The 16,683-nt window shown below is 40.8% G+C and overlaps 2 protein-coding genes across 2 annotated transcripts in view; one reads left to right on the plus strand and one right to left on the minus strand.

Annotated features, from left to right (window-relative positions):
* The window catches only part of Tmem52b (transmembrane protein 52B), an 18,274-nt gene continuing 1,591 nt past the window's right edge, over nt 1-16,683 (minus strand). Inside the window, exons 2-6 of the mRNA XM_028781048.1 lie at nt 4,334-4,482; nt 3,156-3,199; nt 1,454-1,492; nt 800-966; nt 1-416 (exon numbers count right to left, since the gene is read on the minus strand). Coding sequence (XP_028636881.1) covers nt 172-416; nt 800-966; nt 1,454-1,492; nt 3,156-3,199; nt 4,334-4,399 — 561 coding nt within the window. The 5' untranslated portion in view covers nt 4,400-4,482 and the 3' untranslated portion in view covers nt 1-171. The remainder of the gene's footprint in view (nt 417-799; nt 967-1,453; nt 1,493-3,155; nt 3,200-4,333; nt 4,483-16,683) is intronic.
* Nucleotides 12,757-16,683, plus strand: part of Olr1 (oxidized low density lipoprotein receptor 1) — a 16,212-nt gene continuing 12,285 nt past the window's right edge. Inside the window, exon 1 of the mRNA XM_028781047.1 lies at nt 12,757-12,841. Coding sequence (XP_028636880.1) covers nt 12,757-12,841 — 85 coding nt within the window. The remainder of the gene's footprint in view (nt 12,842-16,683) is intronic.

A 16,683-nucleotide genomic window follows, 5' to 3' on the forward strand; every position in this document is an offset into this window, starting at 1 on the left:
TGTGTATAAGAAAAAGCATATAGTTGTGAATGAAGAGTGAGAACCCATCTTGTTCACACAAAAATGGCTAGATAGCATCCTGAATTATTCCTGTGTGGTACAAAAGAAAACATCTCATGTATCAGGGAATCTTTTCAGACCTGAGGATGCCTTGGATATCAGGCATCCCCATCAGTGTGATAGGGGTTCTGTCCCAGGAGACTCCTTTTCTGTGGGAGGAAGCTGCTTTTCCTCTGGGACAGAGGGTAAATCAGGAGCTTTCTGTCCACACCTTGCCACTGTGAAGCGGCTCATGCCAAGGGCTTCCTCGTAGGCTGGGAGTGTATCCATAGAGGAGGGCAGCTGGTTCAGGGAGCTGTGCGCATGAGCCATTGCCAGGATTCTCCGAGCTGCAGGGCCAAACACGGACTGCAGAGCTGTGAAGGAAGACAGAGTTAATGTAGAGATGATGACATCCAAAGGTGATGTCCTCAAACACTAGAGATTTACATTACATCTAATGTCTCTTTGTCTTTCACCCATGTTCAAACTCGCGACCTTTGACAAACGTTACAAAAATCCTTCAAAGAGCTTTGGTTCCAATATTTTACTTTGTTCATCAATTTATCATCAGCCAAAAACTTGAGAATACAGGCATCAGTGATAGCCCAGGTCACCACATTCATCGGCTTCTGGAAATGAAAACTACGAGTTCCCAAACACTCAATGCTAGTTGGCAGGTCACCCTACATGCACCTACAAACCTTTTAGTATATCTTTAAACCTGACCCCTCTATCTTGGTGTTCTGAGTACACTCACATGTAATGGTGTTCTGGAGAGTGTTGTCGTGGTCAAAAGCAATGACGGTCACTTCATAAGGCGGTGGGGCTCCATCTTCCCCATTTTCCGGACGGCTCAGGCAGCAGCGAAAGCATACTGAAGTCAGGCCACACAGGAGAAGCAGTGCGCCAACCACCACCAGCAACCTGCAAGAGCCCACACACCAAGTTCAAGCTGTGGTCAACTGGTTTCCCAGCTCTGGCATAACTATACTTTAATTTTTGATTGCAAGCTTTGTTCTTTTAGAGAACACTAATAAGGCTTCAATCCCGAGGGTTTCATTTTGCACATATCAGTTACTGATTTTTTTCAGCAAGACTATGCAAGTCAGGAGAGCAAACAACACTGAAGATAGCTTGAAGGGGCTGCTTCTTACTTCACTGTGCAGAAGTATTTCTTAAGCACATGCTGGGGGAGAGGCACTAAAATCTTTTGATGTTGGGTGAAGAGACTGTATTGAAATAGGAAACCATGGCATATTGTCACATAGGCTAGAGGTGAACTAAGGAAACTTTACTGTGAAATATAGCTATGTTTCTTATTCATATTAAGAGCCAGCATATGAAAAACATTTTTAAAAAATACACCTGAAAAAAGAAGTCTCTTTGAGGGTGTTATGTGTCTCAAACTTACCATATATACCAAAGATGCACCCAGTCAGTAGTCAGGCAACTGTGGACAAATATTGAAGTTTATTATATTAAAAAAATAGTGCAGACTTCAATAATCATGTTCTTATATTTAATACCACGCTATAATTTAATAACATCAAGACCTACTTTTTTTTTTTTTTGAGAAATGTCTCACTTTGTAACCTTGCTGACCTTTACTATCTATACCAGGCTAGCCTTGAACTCACAGAGTTCTACTTCCCTCAGCCTACCGCATGCTGCGATTAAAGGCATGTTCTACTATTCCCAGCTAAGAATTACTTTTGAAAAAGTCCAATGTAACAAGCTGAATAGAGTTCTATAACGCAGGTGGCATTGCTGTGCAAAGCATTTTTATAGTCACTAAAAGTTTCATTAAGAAGAATGGCTGTGAGAAGGACTAAGGGGATGGAGAGCTGGGAGTGGAGAGGAGGAGAAGAGAAACAGCTACAACAAAATTTGTTTGAAAAACTATGTGATGAATCCTAATGATTTCCAAGTTGATAAAATAGGAAATGAAAATATGTCCTGATGGCTATTACGAACTGCTGAGATGGAGACTCCTACGAATTAGGCAGACAAATGTCTAAGGAGTGGCTTTGAAATCAGACATGAACATCCAGCTCATATGTGTGTGAGGTCAATAAAATGTACACACCAGGAAAGTTTCGGTTGAAGGCATGAAAGAAGTCATATTTGTAATTTATATTTCACAAGTTCTTGCAACATCCTCCCCCTAAAAACGGCCTACACTTTCACATCTAAACTCAAAACTGATGGGTACATCCACTGAGACCAAACAGGAAGGGAGAAAAGGGAGAGGCTGGCTTCACAAGGAGAACTTCGTGGGAGAGACTAAAACCGCAAGTCAGGGGTAGACAGAGGAATGTGTGTTTCTTTAAAGATGTACCAGTTTTCTCATTAAAATAATAAAACAAATGCTTTCTACTAAGTATATATGGAGACCCATTTCTACATTTCATCTTTGGTCACTGTTGCATAGAAAATGCAGTTTGCATTTTCCCTGAAACAATGTGTCAACTTGGTTCTCACGTTTGTCATTTGTTCAGATTCTTTCACTTCTACCTGAGATTCCAAATGGCAACAGACATCTGAATCCTCAATTCACTTAGCCAGTATCAGATGTACACATGCCACGTAATCAAGATGATCCTAATTACTTAGTTCCCCTCACACCTGATAGAGCTGGTTTCAGGGAAATGACGCTATGGCAGAATCTGTGTTTTCCTTCAGCGTGAACAGGATTGTTATTGTCTGTCCTTACTTGAAACCAAAAACTTGCTTTGGGATTTGAAGTGGGTGTGCGGCTGTGAGAATCACTCAAACAGATAAGCCAATGACTGGCTGTTGAACCCAGTCTGCCCTGATGAGTCATGGGAAACCACAGCTAAGAAAGCCTTTTGCATGTCTCTCTGACTACATGTGTTTAAATTAATTGTGCTAATTTTGCTATATTGATGAGACTAGCTTGCAAAAAAAAAAAAAAAATAGCACTCTCCGCAGGGTTATTCTGAGCATTTGGAATGACACATTAGTCTATGATGGTAGGTGGTGGCCATTTAAGTAAAAAAGGAAGTCTGGGCTATCTGCTGACATTTTAGCCTCTGTTTGGGTGTTGGCACTTCGTCTGTCTCTCCTCCTAGCTTTTCCTCTCAAATACTTACTGTTCAGTGTTGACACAGTTCTCCTCGCATCTGGCCCCAGGAAGCTGTGGGAAGGAAATAAACTCAGACATGGAAATGGTCACATCTGCAGTTCTCAGCAGCCGATCAACTACCCATTATGGCTGCACCCTGTCAGACCTACTTGTAAAGATGAGGACAGGGGCATAGGGTTGGTCTGTACTGGCCTGTGACATGGATCATTCCTTTGACTTTTGACTACATCTTGTGAGGTAGAAGTTCCCGGAAGAACAGAGATCTTCTATGTGGCTTGGACGACGGTTGAACACCATTCCTTAGGGAATGATGAATAACCCTTTGTGTCAGTTTGTTACCCTAGAAGTCTTCTGACTCATCCCCTGGGACATTATGGTTGTCTTCCTTGTCCCTGCTCTGTTGAAAATTGAATTCTAGCCCAGATGCTACTCTTTTTCAGCCTTCAACACATCAGTAAATCACTTCAGAAGAACAGTAATGGGGAGGGGGGTCCAAAAAAGCGAAGTAAAGAAGAAAAGGAAATGCAGAATCCAAGAGAACATTAAAGAAAAATGTACTTTTATATATTGGTTAGCTTTTGTGGGAAGCAAAGCAGACAGCCTGCTACCAGCACAGGAATGTGGTACAGTCAGTTTCCGTAGTGTCTTGCTCAGCTAGACTTCCTAGCTATGTGAACTTGGCCCTGGTATTTGTCTAGAATCCTTCACTAAACTGACCCTTTTCTCAGCTAATGGGTGAGTCACAGGCTTTTCTTTCACAGAGGAGTAAAATAAACTGTTTAAAATATTATTAAAGAGTCCACTGGTGCTGGAGACTCACTTTACCACCCTTGTTAAAGCTGAGTGAAACAGCATGTGCTATCTCTGACTGTCCTAATGTATGCCCCTCTTTCCATGAACATCATTCAGTCATACACACACACACACACACACACAGACACACACACAGACACACAGACACACACACACACACACACACACACACACACAGAGCGAGCGAGAGAGAGAGAGAGAGAGAGAGAGAGAGAGAGAGAGAGAGAGAGAGGAGAACACCATGGTACTCTTTTCTCACTCCCTTCTAGGTTCCACATCTGGTTTTGCTCCATCCATTTCCTCCTAGAGACAGCATAGCTAAAGCAATAAGCGAAGGAAAGTTTATCTTCGCTTTTTCACAACCGAACTCACCTGGATGAAATAAACCAGGCCAGAGGCCATCAGCACCTGGGCCCAGGCTGTCATCAGGCTGAACATCTGGTCCAGAAGGGTCACGCCGGCTGCATCTGCTGTATCCTTTCCATCCTCTGTGCCATGTGGAACTTGGTGGTGCAGAATTCCTGAAGAGAATTTTTTTTTCCTCAGGAATTAATCAACTTCCCTCTCCTTATGCCCTTTTGCTTTACACTTTAGGGAATCTGTCTCTTCTTCCCTTTTAGTTTCCTTCTCCTTATTTCTCGTCACATGGTCTCCACATTTGCTTCCTCTCTACGTCCTTTCTGCTATCAAGCTTTCCTGTGTATTTAATCTTTCTTCCTCTGCTCTTAGTCAAACAGCATTCAAGAACACATTTGTCCTCCAAATCTGATTTTTTCCCCCAGTCTATAATGTGAGACTTGAACCTGAAATAGGTCAAAGGCAGATTGTGAATGACCAGAGGTGTTCTTGTGTTCATCAGGAAACTGGCTACACACTCTTGGCTCCTGGATGACGGCTGAAATCTGAAAGTCACTCTGCCAACCTCCCTCCACCCCCTCTCCATGTGATTGGCATCCCCCTTCTTGCTCCTTGAAACTCTCCCTTCACTGTGTTGATAATCAACCCTGTTGGTTCTGGGTCATTTGCTGCAGCCACTCAGCAGGACTAAGGGATTCTAAATGAGCTAGAAAGTCATCTCATCTGTAGAGTGGGGAATGGGTTTCAAAACGAGATGTGCCAGGTGCTACCAAGGGTCTCAGCCTCCTGCTTCAGTTTCAGACACTCAGGCATAGTTTTAAAAACTGGTTTCCAAGATGATCTCTCTCTGTTTCTCTCTGTCTCTCTGTCTCTCTGTCTCTCTCTCTCTCTCTCTCTCTCTCTCTCTCTCTCTCTCTCTCTCTGCCCTCACCCCTCTCAAAGCAATATTGTGATGTTGTCACATGAGAACCAAGCATGGTGCATACAACTGTGGTTCCATCTACTGAGGAAGCTGAGACAGGAGGATCATTTGGGTCTAGTTCAGAAAAGTGAGACTACCCTAGGAAACAGCAAGACCTGGATCTAAAAAACAAACAAACAACAACAAACATATTATTAACAATAAAATAAAACTTAAAAGTCATATTTAAAAATAAGCATACCAGATGGAAAGGATATACAGTAGTTATAAAGGAAAATATTGTCCGGAGCCAGTGAATGCCATATAAATGGCTGACGTTTAAGGAGGAATCTTTTACCCAGCCCAAAGTACTAAGTTAGAACATTCAGTATTAGTTCTGTGACACGTTCGTTTCACAAGACTGAACAAAATTACATGTTGGGTGCTTTCTATGTGATGCGGAGAGGCTACAGGGTGGGTCCTGATGAGGGGAGTTTGTGGGATGGGTTCCATCACACTCAAGGCCCCACACACCATGTGATCATACCGTGGTAATATGATGTGGGAATGATGAATGCAAGCAATTTCCTCTTCTCAGCTAAGGAGCGCCAACAGTGAGAGGACTCTCTGGTACAGTGTTGTTCTCTCCAAGTCTACCCATTTCTTTTTATAACATAGGGTCTTGAGTGAAATGTATTTTCCAAAGGCAGAAGGCATTCAGTAGGACTAGAGAGCAGGACTTCAGTTACAGCCTTTCACTAGGCCTGGGCCTTACTGTACCTACATCTACAGAGGAGCATGATAACTGACCACTGAGCTAGCATCAGCTGCTATTTCACAGGGAAAGGAAATCAGAAGCAAGCAAGCATATTGTATGAAATATTTTTATTCAAACACCATGGAATGGAAATCTTCATGAATTCCCCCTCTTTCTTTTTTGTAGGAAAGACGGTAAACCAGCATAGGTTAAGAGTATAGCTCAGGGCTTTGATCCAGTCAGTTGTTTGACCCCTTGTTTGCTGTGGGATCTTAGAAAAGGTGATCCATCTCTCTGTCAGCTCAGTTTGATTTGATATGAGAAGCACTTTGGTTCTCAGTTCCCACATAGTGACTTATGAACTGTAACTCCAGTCCCAGAGTGATTTCATGTCTTCTTGTGTCCTCCTAGGGCATCAGGCAGGTGGGTAGTGAGCATCCACACACAAAGACAAAATACTCATACAGATAAACAACAGCAACAACAAGAAAGAACCTTTATGATGTATACTACAGTCCTGATAGCAAGTATTCGATGTTAGCTAAGATACTTTTGTTTTAGCTCTGTCGTGTGATGGTTCCTTCCATACGCAGGATCATTAATGTCCACTATGCCTATTCTGTCTGTCTTTCTACCAGTCCTTTCTAGATGGCAATATAGCTTTCTAATGATCTTTTTTTTTTCTTGTACAGTTCCCATGCTTAACCAGGCCATTGCTTTTCCTACCCGCACCAGCCTTCACCTGCATGAACAGGTTTCACAATGACTTTGGCTTTCCCCCCATGGCAGTTTCTGGCCACATGATTGCAATCGTCTTTCTTGCCCCCAGCTTCCCAGCAGGCCTGAACAACACAGGCTTCAGTTCATGACTCCGGTGTTGTTTTCTTTTTCAGAGTTACTGCTACCGTTTCTGTTTTATTCCACAAGCAGGAAAGACTGCCTTTGTTGATTCTAATGTATCCATGACCTCTGATAGCTCCCATCACAGCTTTCCTACTTTTAAGTAGGAAATGATGATAGAGGAAAGATCATTCATAGAAGAAAAGGTCCACATGGCCTAAAGACGGAGGGGCACAGAGCTGGGGACATTGAGAACATTCTCATTACCAGCCTACATAACCCAATTCCATTTAGCTTGTCAATCATTACCTTAGACTCAGGTTGTGAAGGACTAGGACTGCAGCCAGTGGGAAGTACACATACACTGCCCTCTTCACCTGTGCTTCAGGGAGTTGTTATACAGCCACTCTAACAAAAGTAGCAAAAGAATTGCTAATTTGTGGTTCCTTTGATTATTCTCCTTTGACCTTGGTTGTCAGTTGTCCCACCCCCTATACCCTCTCCCCGCCTCCTTCCTTTCTATGCCTCAGTGAATACAACCAGGAATATTGGTAGTCTGAGATACCAACATCAAATTGTACATGTCTGAGCAGTGGCTTGGACCATCTCCAATGGTCGAGAATGGAGAAGGGGGAAGAAGTCAGTTTCATTCTAAAACCCTGGGGTGTTTCACTAAGCAGCATCTCTGTTTTAGGCTCCAAAATCATAGCATAGATATTAAATTCCAGCCTCAAGGATATGGGAAATGATTAAGAGCTTTAAACAGGAGGGTTTTTTTCCCCTCCCTTGAGAAAGGGTTTCATGTCTGATCGCAAACCCCTCACAAATGTTTTACATAGCTGAGAGTGACTTTGACTTCTGATCTTGCCTTATCGTCCTAGTGCTGGGATTACAAGCATGTGTTACTACTCTCACCTTTGGGAAGTGTTGTTGATCCAATTCAGAGCTTTGTGCTAAACTCATGGAATGTAAACAAGGCAGAAGTTCATCAAAGGACGTATGGTTTATATGCCATATAGCTCATTACTTAAAAATAGTGTGTGCAACAGTTTAAGGACACACACACACAAACACTATCACCATTCACAGCTGGATCAGAAGTATATAAAAAGCTTAGCTTGTTCCATTGCTTGAGAGTATACAAGAATGAGATAAAAGTATCTGTATAGCAACATTATTGTCTGAAAGCTGTCATGGCAGAGAAACCATTTCCAAGCCCTCTTGGGCAAAATGTATGTCTTTTTCCTTTTGTTTTTTCTTTCCATGTTTTATTGGATATTTTCTTTATTTACATTTCAAATGTTGTCCCCTTTCTCAGTTCCCCTACCCCCAGAGACCCTCTATCCCATCTCGCCTGCCCCTGCTTCTATGAGGGTACTCTCCCACCCACCCACCCACCCACCCACCCACTCCTGCTTCCACACCCTCACATTCCCCTACACTGGGACATGGAGCCTTCACAGGACCAAGGGCCTCTCCTCCCACTGATGCCCGACAAGGCCATCCTCTGCTACATATGCGGCTGGAGCCATGTATTTCTTAGTTGGCTGTACGATTAGTTTAGTCATGCTTCTTTAAATATTCTAATTAAAATATAATTACATAACTTACCCCTTCACTGTCCTCCCTCCAACCCTTCTCATGTACTCACTCCTGCTCCCACTCAAATTCATGTCCCTGTTCTCTTTAATGGATGCATTATCATGACTGAACAACACAGTGTTGGATAACTGGTGAGGGGGCACGTTCCTAGAGAAGATTCTCTCTCTCTCTCTCTCTCTCTATATATATATATATATATATATATATCTGTCTCTCTCTCTCTCTGCCTCTCTCTCTCTCTCTCTCTCTATCTATCTATCTCTCTGTCTCTCTCTCTCTGCCTCTCTCTCTCTCTGTCTCTCTTTCTCCATTAACAACACTCATGGTACCTCAGAAATACAGTGCCTAAACTATACCTGAATAAGGACAACACCAATAGATATGCTAACATAGAAATGGGAAGTCTCACAGGAACTCACTTCTAAACAAAGAGCTACAGGCAGCCAAGGAATGCTTCTTTAAATCTTAATGATGAGCACAGAGGGAGATACAGGAAGAGAGGCTTCAGCTTCAGCACACTCCTCATGTGCCTGAAGCAATTCCTTGTGTATGATCTCATGCGCTCTGTGACCTTTGCTACATTTTAGGTTACAGCTCTGAGAGCATAGGCCCAAAGGCATGAAATTCCACTGAGGCAAGACACCAGGTGGTAGGGGTCGTGGAGCATTCTGAATTCCTTCAAGTCTTTACAGTTTCCTGGAAACATCTCTCTAGAGGTTTAAGCACAAGAGAAAAGTCTAGGTGTGGTGAAATGGTATCATCTTTAATTCTAGGACTTGGGAAGAAAAGACAAGAAGATCTCTGTGAGTTTGAGCCAGTCTTGTCTACCTAGTGAGATCCAAGCCAGGATTATACAGTGTAATACTGTCTCAAAGAAAAAACAAAACAAACAAAACCCTAACAACAAACAACAACAACAAAACATGAACTTATATCAACAGATAAAAAGGTAAATAAAATGTGTTCTACAGAAAAAAGGGATTCTAGGCAGTTCTGTAATATAGATGAACCTTGAAGACAATATTCAGTAAAATAAATTAAACATAAAAAAAATCAGTGAATGCTTCCACTTACATGAGGTATGTGTAACAGAGATTAATATCCACCAATGTCTCATGTATTGAGGGGCTAGTTGCAGGACTTTGCCCACTCTTAAGAGATTGTAGGACCAAAGAGAGGTTTTAGAAACAGGGAATTTAGTGACATAGTCTCCTTCTCTACTTCCACAGGTTGAGCATCTTTTCACTCTGGTATCTGTCCTACCAGACATCAGAAAGCAGTGGAGGTAGCTGATCTTGGATGGATAAAATCTCTGAAATCATGAGCCAAAATAACCTACCCCCTTGTACAACAGTTACCTTTGTTAAGAAATTAGGAATCAGACACAAAGTACAATATCAAAATTCAAGAGACAGAAAATACAGGGTTGACTTCAAGGAGGAACAGGACGTAGTCAGTAGAGTTTACAGGAAGTGGTCAGTAGAGTTCTTTAGAGAAGCAGAACCAATAGAATGTATAGATATAGAGACAGAACATTTTTAAGTGAGGTTGTACCATGTGACTATAAGGGCTGTCTTGTCTAAATCTGGAGTGCTACCCAGCAGCCTGAGGATCCTAAAGGGTAAAGGAAAGGTGCAATTCCAGTCTAAAGGCCAGTATGATTAGAAAGCAGGTGCTGAAGTTGAAATCCTAAGGCTATCTGCTAGAAAATTCCTCATTTCATAGAGGCAGATAGTTTCCTCTGTTCTTTTGACCTTCAGATTTTGAATCTTACCCAAAATATAGTCATCTTTTTTAATTACTTTGTTTATCTGTTATGTGACCTTTCAGGATAAGATATAAATAAAACCTATTCACCTTAGATAGGGCACCAAGAACAGATAAAAAATCAATTCCACCCAAGTCTAGGTTGGTAAACCAATGGTTTATTGGGGTCACTTGCAGGAACATTTGTGAGGGGCTACTTACAGAAACACAAGTAACTTTAAGGCAGCCATATCACTGAAAACCCCAACCCAGTATAGGTGAGAAGAGTCATGAAAACTAACCTTGAAGCTCCCTGCTCAACTTGAAGATAGCCTTCACTGAAGAGTATCCCTGTGAAGTTTCAGCTGTCACTTGTATTTATGACACAGTAAAAGAGGTCTTATGAATCTTATGACTGATCTTCCAGCACATGTAGTTACTGGCGTCTTATGAGGCTCCCTACTTCATCCATAAAGACATGCTTCAGTTCAGAGGAAATAGCTGCATAGCATAACCTCCATCCCCAAATACTCTGTCTAGGCACCAAGTGATCCAGACAAGGCAAGGAGTAGAATCAACTATCACAGGAACTGTTAGTGAGAACCTTTTCAATGAGAAACTATGGTAACAATGCGGAAATGAATGGTGGCAACAGCTGTACAACAATGTGACTGTAATTCATGCTGTATCAAGCAGTACATCTAAAAGGGTTAAAGCAGCAGTCATTGTATTGTTTACATGTTGTGATATTAACGCTGTCTGAGATAACTGAGTCACTGTGAGACTAATAAAGTGTCTTTCTCATTGTCATGTCATTTCGGTGTTCATGAAGTTATCATTATAAGAAAATTAAAAGGCCACTTTGGAAATTGAGGAATATATCCAATCAGTACCTCATTTTCTGGCACTCACTCCCCAGCTAAGAAACACTAGTAGGTAATAGGTAAGACGGGGCATTGGATTTTAAAATGCCAATCTATGATAACCTTGTGTTGGCTTCCATGTTGTTTTGTGGCCTGTGAGAAGAAAGCTTTAAGTGGCAAATAAGATGTTTTTAGCTTGTGCTATGTATCCTATGTAAGAAGAAAGAAAATACCAGGCTTGCCATGGAGGGGGGATATGGAGTCTTACGTACACTGTCAATATTGGTGGGTTTTCCTATGTAACTTCCTAGACGCCTTACCAGTTCTTCTTTTATCTATCCCCTTTCCCTCACCACTTTTTCCTCTCAGTGGTTTAAAATAAAATTCAGCTATCATAGAGTCTTGAATACTCAAAACTCAAAAAAAAAAACATGTTTAGTAGATGGGGGGTTACTTTTACAAAGATACATACAACAGTTGGACCTGAGTTAGGAACCCCAGAGTCAGTTAAACACCTGTCTGTAATCTCAGCACTCCTACTGTGAGATGGAGGGCAGAGATAGGAGGGAATCTGGAATCTTTCAAATCAGCTAGCCTGGAGCATGTATCACCTAATTAGAGACTTTTGCTTAATCAGTCAGATCAGTCAGAGACCAGGGCCTATCAATACCTGGGTTGCCCTTTGACCTCCATTTGCAACTGTGTTTTGCACACATACAAGCAAGTACACACACACACACACACACACACACACACATTAAAAAGTATAAGCAATTTCAAAGAGACATATCTCTTCATGGTGTATAGTTCTAAAAGGCCCAGGCACTGGTCAGAGTAAAGCCTACTCTTTTCTGGTCAACTTAACTATCCTGGATATTACAATTAATAGTAGTTTTAACTATCATCTCTGACTTTTATGTTCCAACTACAAAACTTGTCATTTTTCACAACATCTAAGTTTCTATTGAAACATTACCTGAGCCAAACACTTGGTTAAAGGCTAATGCCACTACACCTGGCTATTGAATCATTATCAAACATACATTCTCTTCAAACCCTAGACAAATACATAAATTCAATATAAGTATTTCCCGAGATGACGGATCCAGAGAAAGACCCAAGACTTACCCTAGCAATTTCTACTGGGCTCATGCTGCTGTTTAAAATGTCTATATGCAAAACTTCCCCTAATAACTACAGCACTCGGGGTTAGGAATGGGAATCCTACATGATTTATGTTACGTTTCTGATTGCCCATTAAAACAGTTAACAGTCAAACATACTGCTTATAAAAAGACACCATATAGCGACGATCTGCCTTGGTGAATCAGCAAACAGAGAAATGTGAATACTGAAGTCAAAACATCTGGTCCAATCACATTCCTCTCGACAAACCTAACTTGAAGAATGTGCTTCTTTGAGTTTCAAGCCCTTATCTGATACATCTACTGTATCTTTCCTATAATTGTCCTGGACGGTGCTCTTTCTCCTGCTGTTTCTTAGTGAAAGGTCATGAAGCATGACTGGAATTACCATTCTCCCCACCCACAAGAGACACAACCTAAGAATTCGTGTTAGCCAACTTTCCAATATGAAGCAAAGCTTCCCTTCCTCCTGCGACAGTTGAGTCATCCTCTGCGAGATAAGAGTGGCTATTTAAACTGCATCAGAAGCTCGAACACTGGCAGTTGGCTGAGGTCCTCAACTGTTTTAGTTTTCCATTCCTGGTATGAATTTGGAAATGACTTTTGATGACAAGATGAAGCCTGTGAATGACCAGCCTGATCAGAAGTCATATGGCAAGAAGCCTAAAGGTAACAGGGGTGGGTAGATGCTTACAGAAACAGAATGCCAGGCTTAGCTCAGAAATATAAATTAAATGTACTGAAGAATAACATTAGAAGGTAAAGACATTTAAATATCAGAAAATACAAGAGACTAGTACTATTTATTTAGAAGGAATGCAAGTAGGATTCAAGATAATAACTAGCTGATATTACATCTTTAGTATAAGCTGTTCTCCATGCTATGGCTTTAAACTAATACCTTCTCCAGATTGTAGTACTGATATTATCTGCCTTCTATATAAAGTTAACTCAGAATCAGGAGGAGTAATAAAGTCACTCAGCTTCCTTGAATTGTACAGAGTAGAGCCAAAATCATACCAGATTCCCATGTATGAAGAACCCAGTCTGTAAAAATGGCAGAAAATGCATCCATTCAGAGCACACAGTAATTTATGTATGTTGCTGAAGTACTGCAAAAATCTGAAATGCTTTGTGAATTATCTAAAGCAAATTTGGTATATTCAGTATGGCTGAGTATATGTTAGACTTTCTTGTCCATTGTTGCTTTGAAAAAAAATTGTAATTTCTATTTGACTATTACAGTAAATTGAATGACTTAGGTTTAATTGATGACTCATTTCTGTAGACAACTGCAGATAAAATGTCTTTTATTTTATAAAATTAAGAGAAAAAGGCCAGGTGGCGGTGGTGCACACCTTTAATCGTAACGCTTGGGAGGCAGAGGCAGGTCAGCCTGCTCTATAGAGTGAGCTTCAGGACAACCATGGATACACAGAGAAACCCTGACTCAGAAAAAAAAAAGGAACAAGTTGTAAGAAGAGGAAGAAAGACAGACTGTGTCTGTAAATAAGCCTGAAATCTTTCGATGGGTACGATAAGGGTGAGTGTGGTGTGATTTAATATCTGGATGGCTGAACTAGCTCAGAGTCAAGACAGTGCTGGGGCTTAGTAGTAGACTCAGCAGCTATTGAATTAGTTTGGTGTGAAGAGGTGCTGGTGTTTAGTAGTAGACTTAGGATATAATGCCAGTTGTTAATTTACTTAACCATTATTTGTGCAATAAATATTGCTTTTACTTGACTTTTACCATAAATATAATTAATTCTTCTTTAAGAGTCCTTTTTAGATTAGTCACTTACTTATACACTGAAGTTAGTGTATGCATCTTTATTGATTGACTAAAGGTTGTTTTCTGACCAGAAAGCCAATAGTCTCTTCCTACCACTGAGATGGGATGAAGGTGCCTTTTAGGTAATATGAGTTTGTGTCTTCCTTTCACATGGTGGCTCATGCAATTGGTGTTTTCATTCAAGAGTTGTGGACATATACAGTGTGTGATAAATACTGGGGTAGGAAGAAAGGATTTTTACACAGAGATACCTGATGCCAGGTACCAGGATAAGACAACTGCTTGTAAGAGATATTACTGTCTTCTAGTATCTCCCAGCTCACCACACATGCAGAGAGAGAAATCCTTTAGCCAGAGAATGAGCTGTGTTTCTCCCTGTCAGAATTTCTATCTTTTTTGTATCGTCTGTGGATTCTAACACAAACTAACAGAAGAGAACTCTGAACATATTTGACCATTTATTAACTTTGACCCTTACCCCATTTACACTCAAAGCTCAATAATATAATACTCCAACCATTTTGGCTTATGAGCATTTGGATTAAAGAACTATGTTTAGAGCCGAAGCTGGTACTATGGCCTGATATCCCAACAATGGGAAGGCTGAGGCAAGAGGACCCCAAGTCTAAGGCCAGCCTTGGCTACCTAGTGAGTTCCAGGGAAACCTAGATTACAAAGTAAACATTATCTTGAGGAATAATGTAAAACCCCAAAGACTTACTTTTTAAATTTTTATTATACATATGTTATCTAGTTAGTAAAACTGATGCTTTCAATTTCTCCTTTATGTAGAAAGAATACCACGAGTGTTCTACTTAGCTTACAAGGAGAGGAAAGTAAATAATTGCATGTGATATTTTCCTCTTGGATCTGTAATGGCTGTGGTTATTCAATGCTGGAACATGTAACCGGACAATCACATGTCTGAGAGCTGCATGACTTGTTTTTGTAAATAAGGCAGCTTTTCCTCTGGGGATAATAGGCCACACCTAATGTAAGTGTGAGGCAGTTATTACTAGAAGCCAAGTGCTTATCAAGGTTTTATTCTTAATTTCCTTTGGTCAACAACTCCAGTTCTAGGAGACAATGAGAATTGAATGGTGTACTATTAGGCATAGAATTTCTTGAGGAAATCTCAGGTTACTGACAAAAATATTTTGCTTAATGTCTGACAATTGTTTATATAATATTACTTATGAGTACCTATGTAAAGATAAATTATTTGGGGGGGTTGTTATCACTCTTTTGCTTCTTAATATCTACTGGAGGAGTCTACCTCACTTATGCCTATTTCCACATAAAAAATGACACAGAAACACCATAATCTATTAATAAAATGTAGGTGCTGTGATTCTGAGCTATACTAATCCTTCTGTGTTTTTAAAACGAGTATGAATATCCCATGACTCACCAAATTAATGTCTCTTGGGCAATTAATGCTATACTTGCCTAGACTCAGAGGACACTTCTCTTGGCCATGTGCTCCTGGTCCATCCCACCTAATCGCTACCTCCTTCTCCTCCCTTCCCTTCTTCCTTCTTCTCATGGTCCCAACCTGAGACCACCCCTACTTGATCTCTAGTCCAACCTTTCTCTCTCTCTCTCTCTCCTGCCAAATCACAGGCCACAGGCTTTTATTGCCAAATCAGAGATTATTGGGGAGCATTCTTTGTCGCACATTGGTCAATACAATGCCCTTGTCCAAACTGCAACCTGGTATTGGGGCACAGAACTCAGCATCTGAATACAGGGTGCACAAGACTAACCCCAACCCCTGTATGTATACATATACATACAGTATATGTATGTGTAAATGCTGGGAGCCTCTCGGCCCAGAGAGGGTAGTGGCAGGGACACAGAGTAGGACTCTGTTGATGGCTTTAAAGTTTGAGGGTCTCAGTACATTCTAGTTCTCTAACTGTACTGAAACACTGATGATAACTTCTAAAAATTCCTAAAAACCTTCTTTCTTTTTCCAAGGGTAGAAAGCTTCTGGCTTAGGCGGTTAACATCTGTAGCCTAACAGCAGAGGAGTATGCAATGTGGCCTTTGCTCTATCTCAGAAGGAACTGGCTGACTCTAACTTTCAGCCTGCTAGTTGGACGTCCCAAGAAGAAAAAGGGACACATGGAAAAGTGATTATAGCATTCATTATTTAGTTGTAAAAAGTTTCCTATGAAAGCTATCTAAGGGGAAAAGCAGAAAGATCCTAAGAGGGGAGCGGGAAAACAATTCTTCTAAGGGAAAAAAATTCTCCTCCGTCTCTTTTATCTGCTTCTCATCTCTTTGTCCTCAGTACTTATACATCTTTCAGAATACATGATCACATGTTACAGACTTCGTCACAAGTTCAAACAAAAAAATAAATCATAAATTGAAATAGAAGTTTACACCAGAGAATGTCTACATGCATATCCATGAGGAGTAATTATCTGACTAAACATCCATCATTTGTCTCAGCTCCACAGGTTCACCGAAGGTTTGAAATCACAATTATGTTATTAGTGACGTTTTGTATAGATAAATCCAGTCAATATTTTATCTTCTGTCCTAGTACCTATAAAACATCGTTAGTTCCCTTTTTATCACCTTTGGTTAATTGTTTTACAACCTCAGGAATGTGCTCTGAATAGAAGAAAGTCTGGTTACTATCTAAGACAATTAACTGGTGAAACTTGGGAGACTGGCAGAATTCTAGCAGACTGCAGTTTGACTATCA

This window comes from Grammomys surdaster, unplaced genomic scaffold (genome assembly GCF_004785775.1).
Source record: "Grammomys surdaster isolate TR1022 unplaced genomic scaffold, NIH_TR_1.0 373, whole genome shotgun sequence".
In the NCBI taxonomy this organism is placed as follows: Eukaryota; Metazoa; Chordata; class Mammalia; order Rodentia; family Muridae; genus Grammomys; species Grammomys surdaster.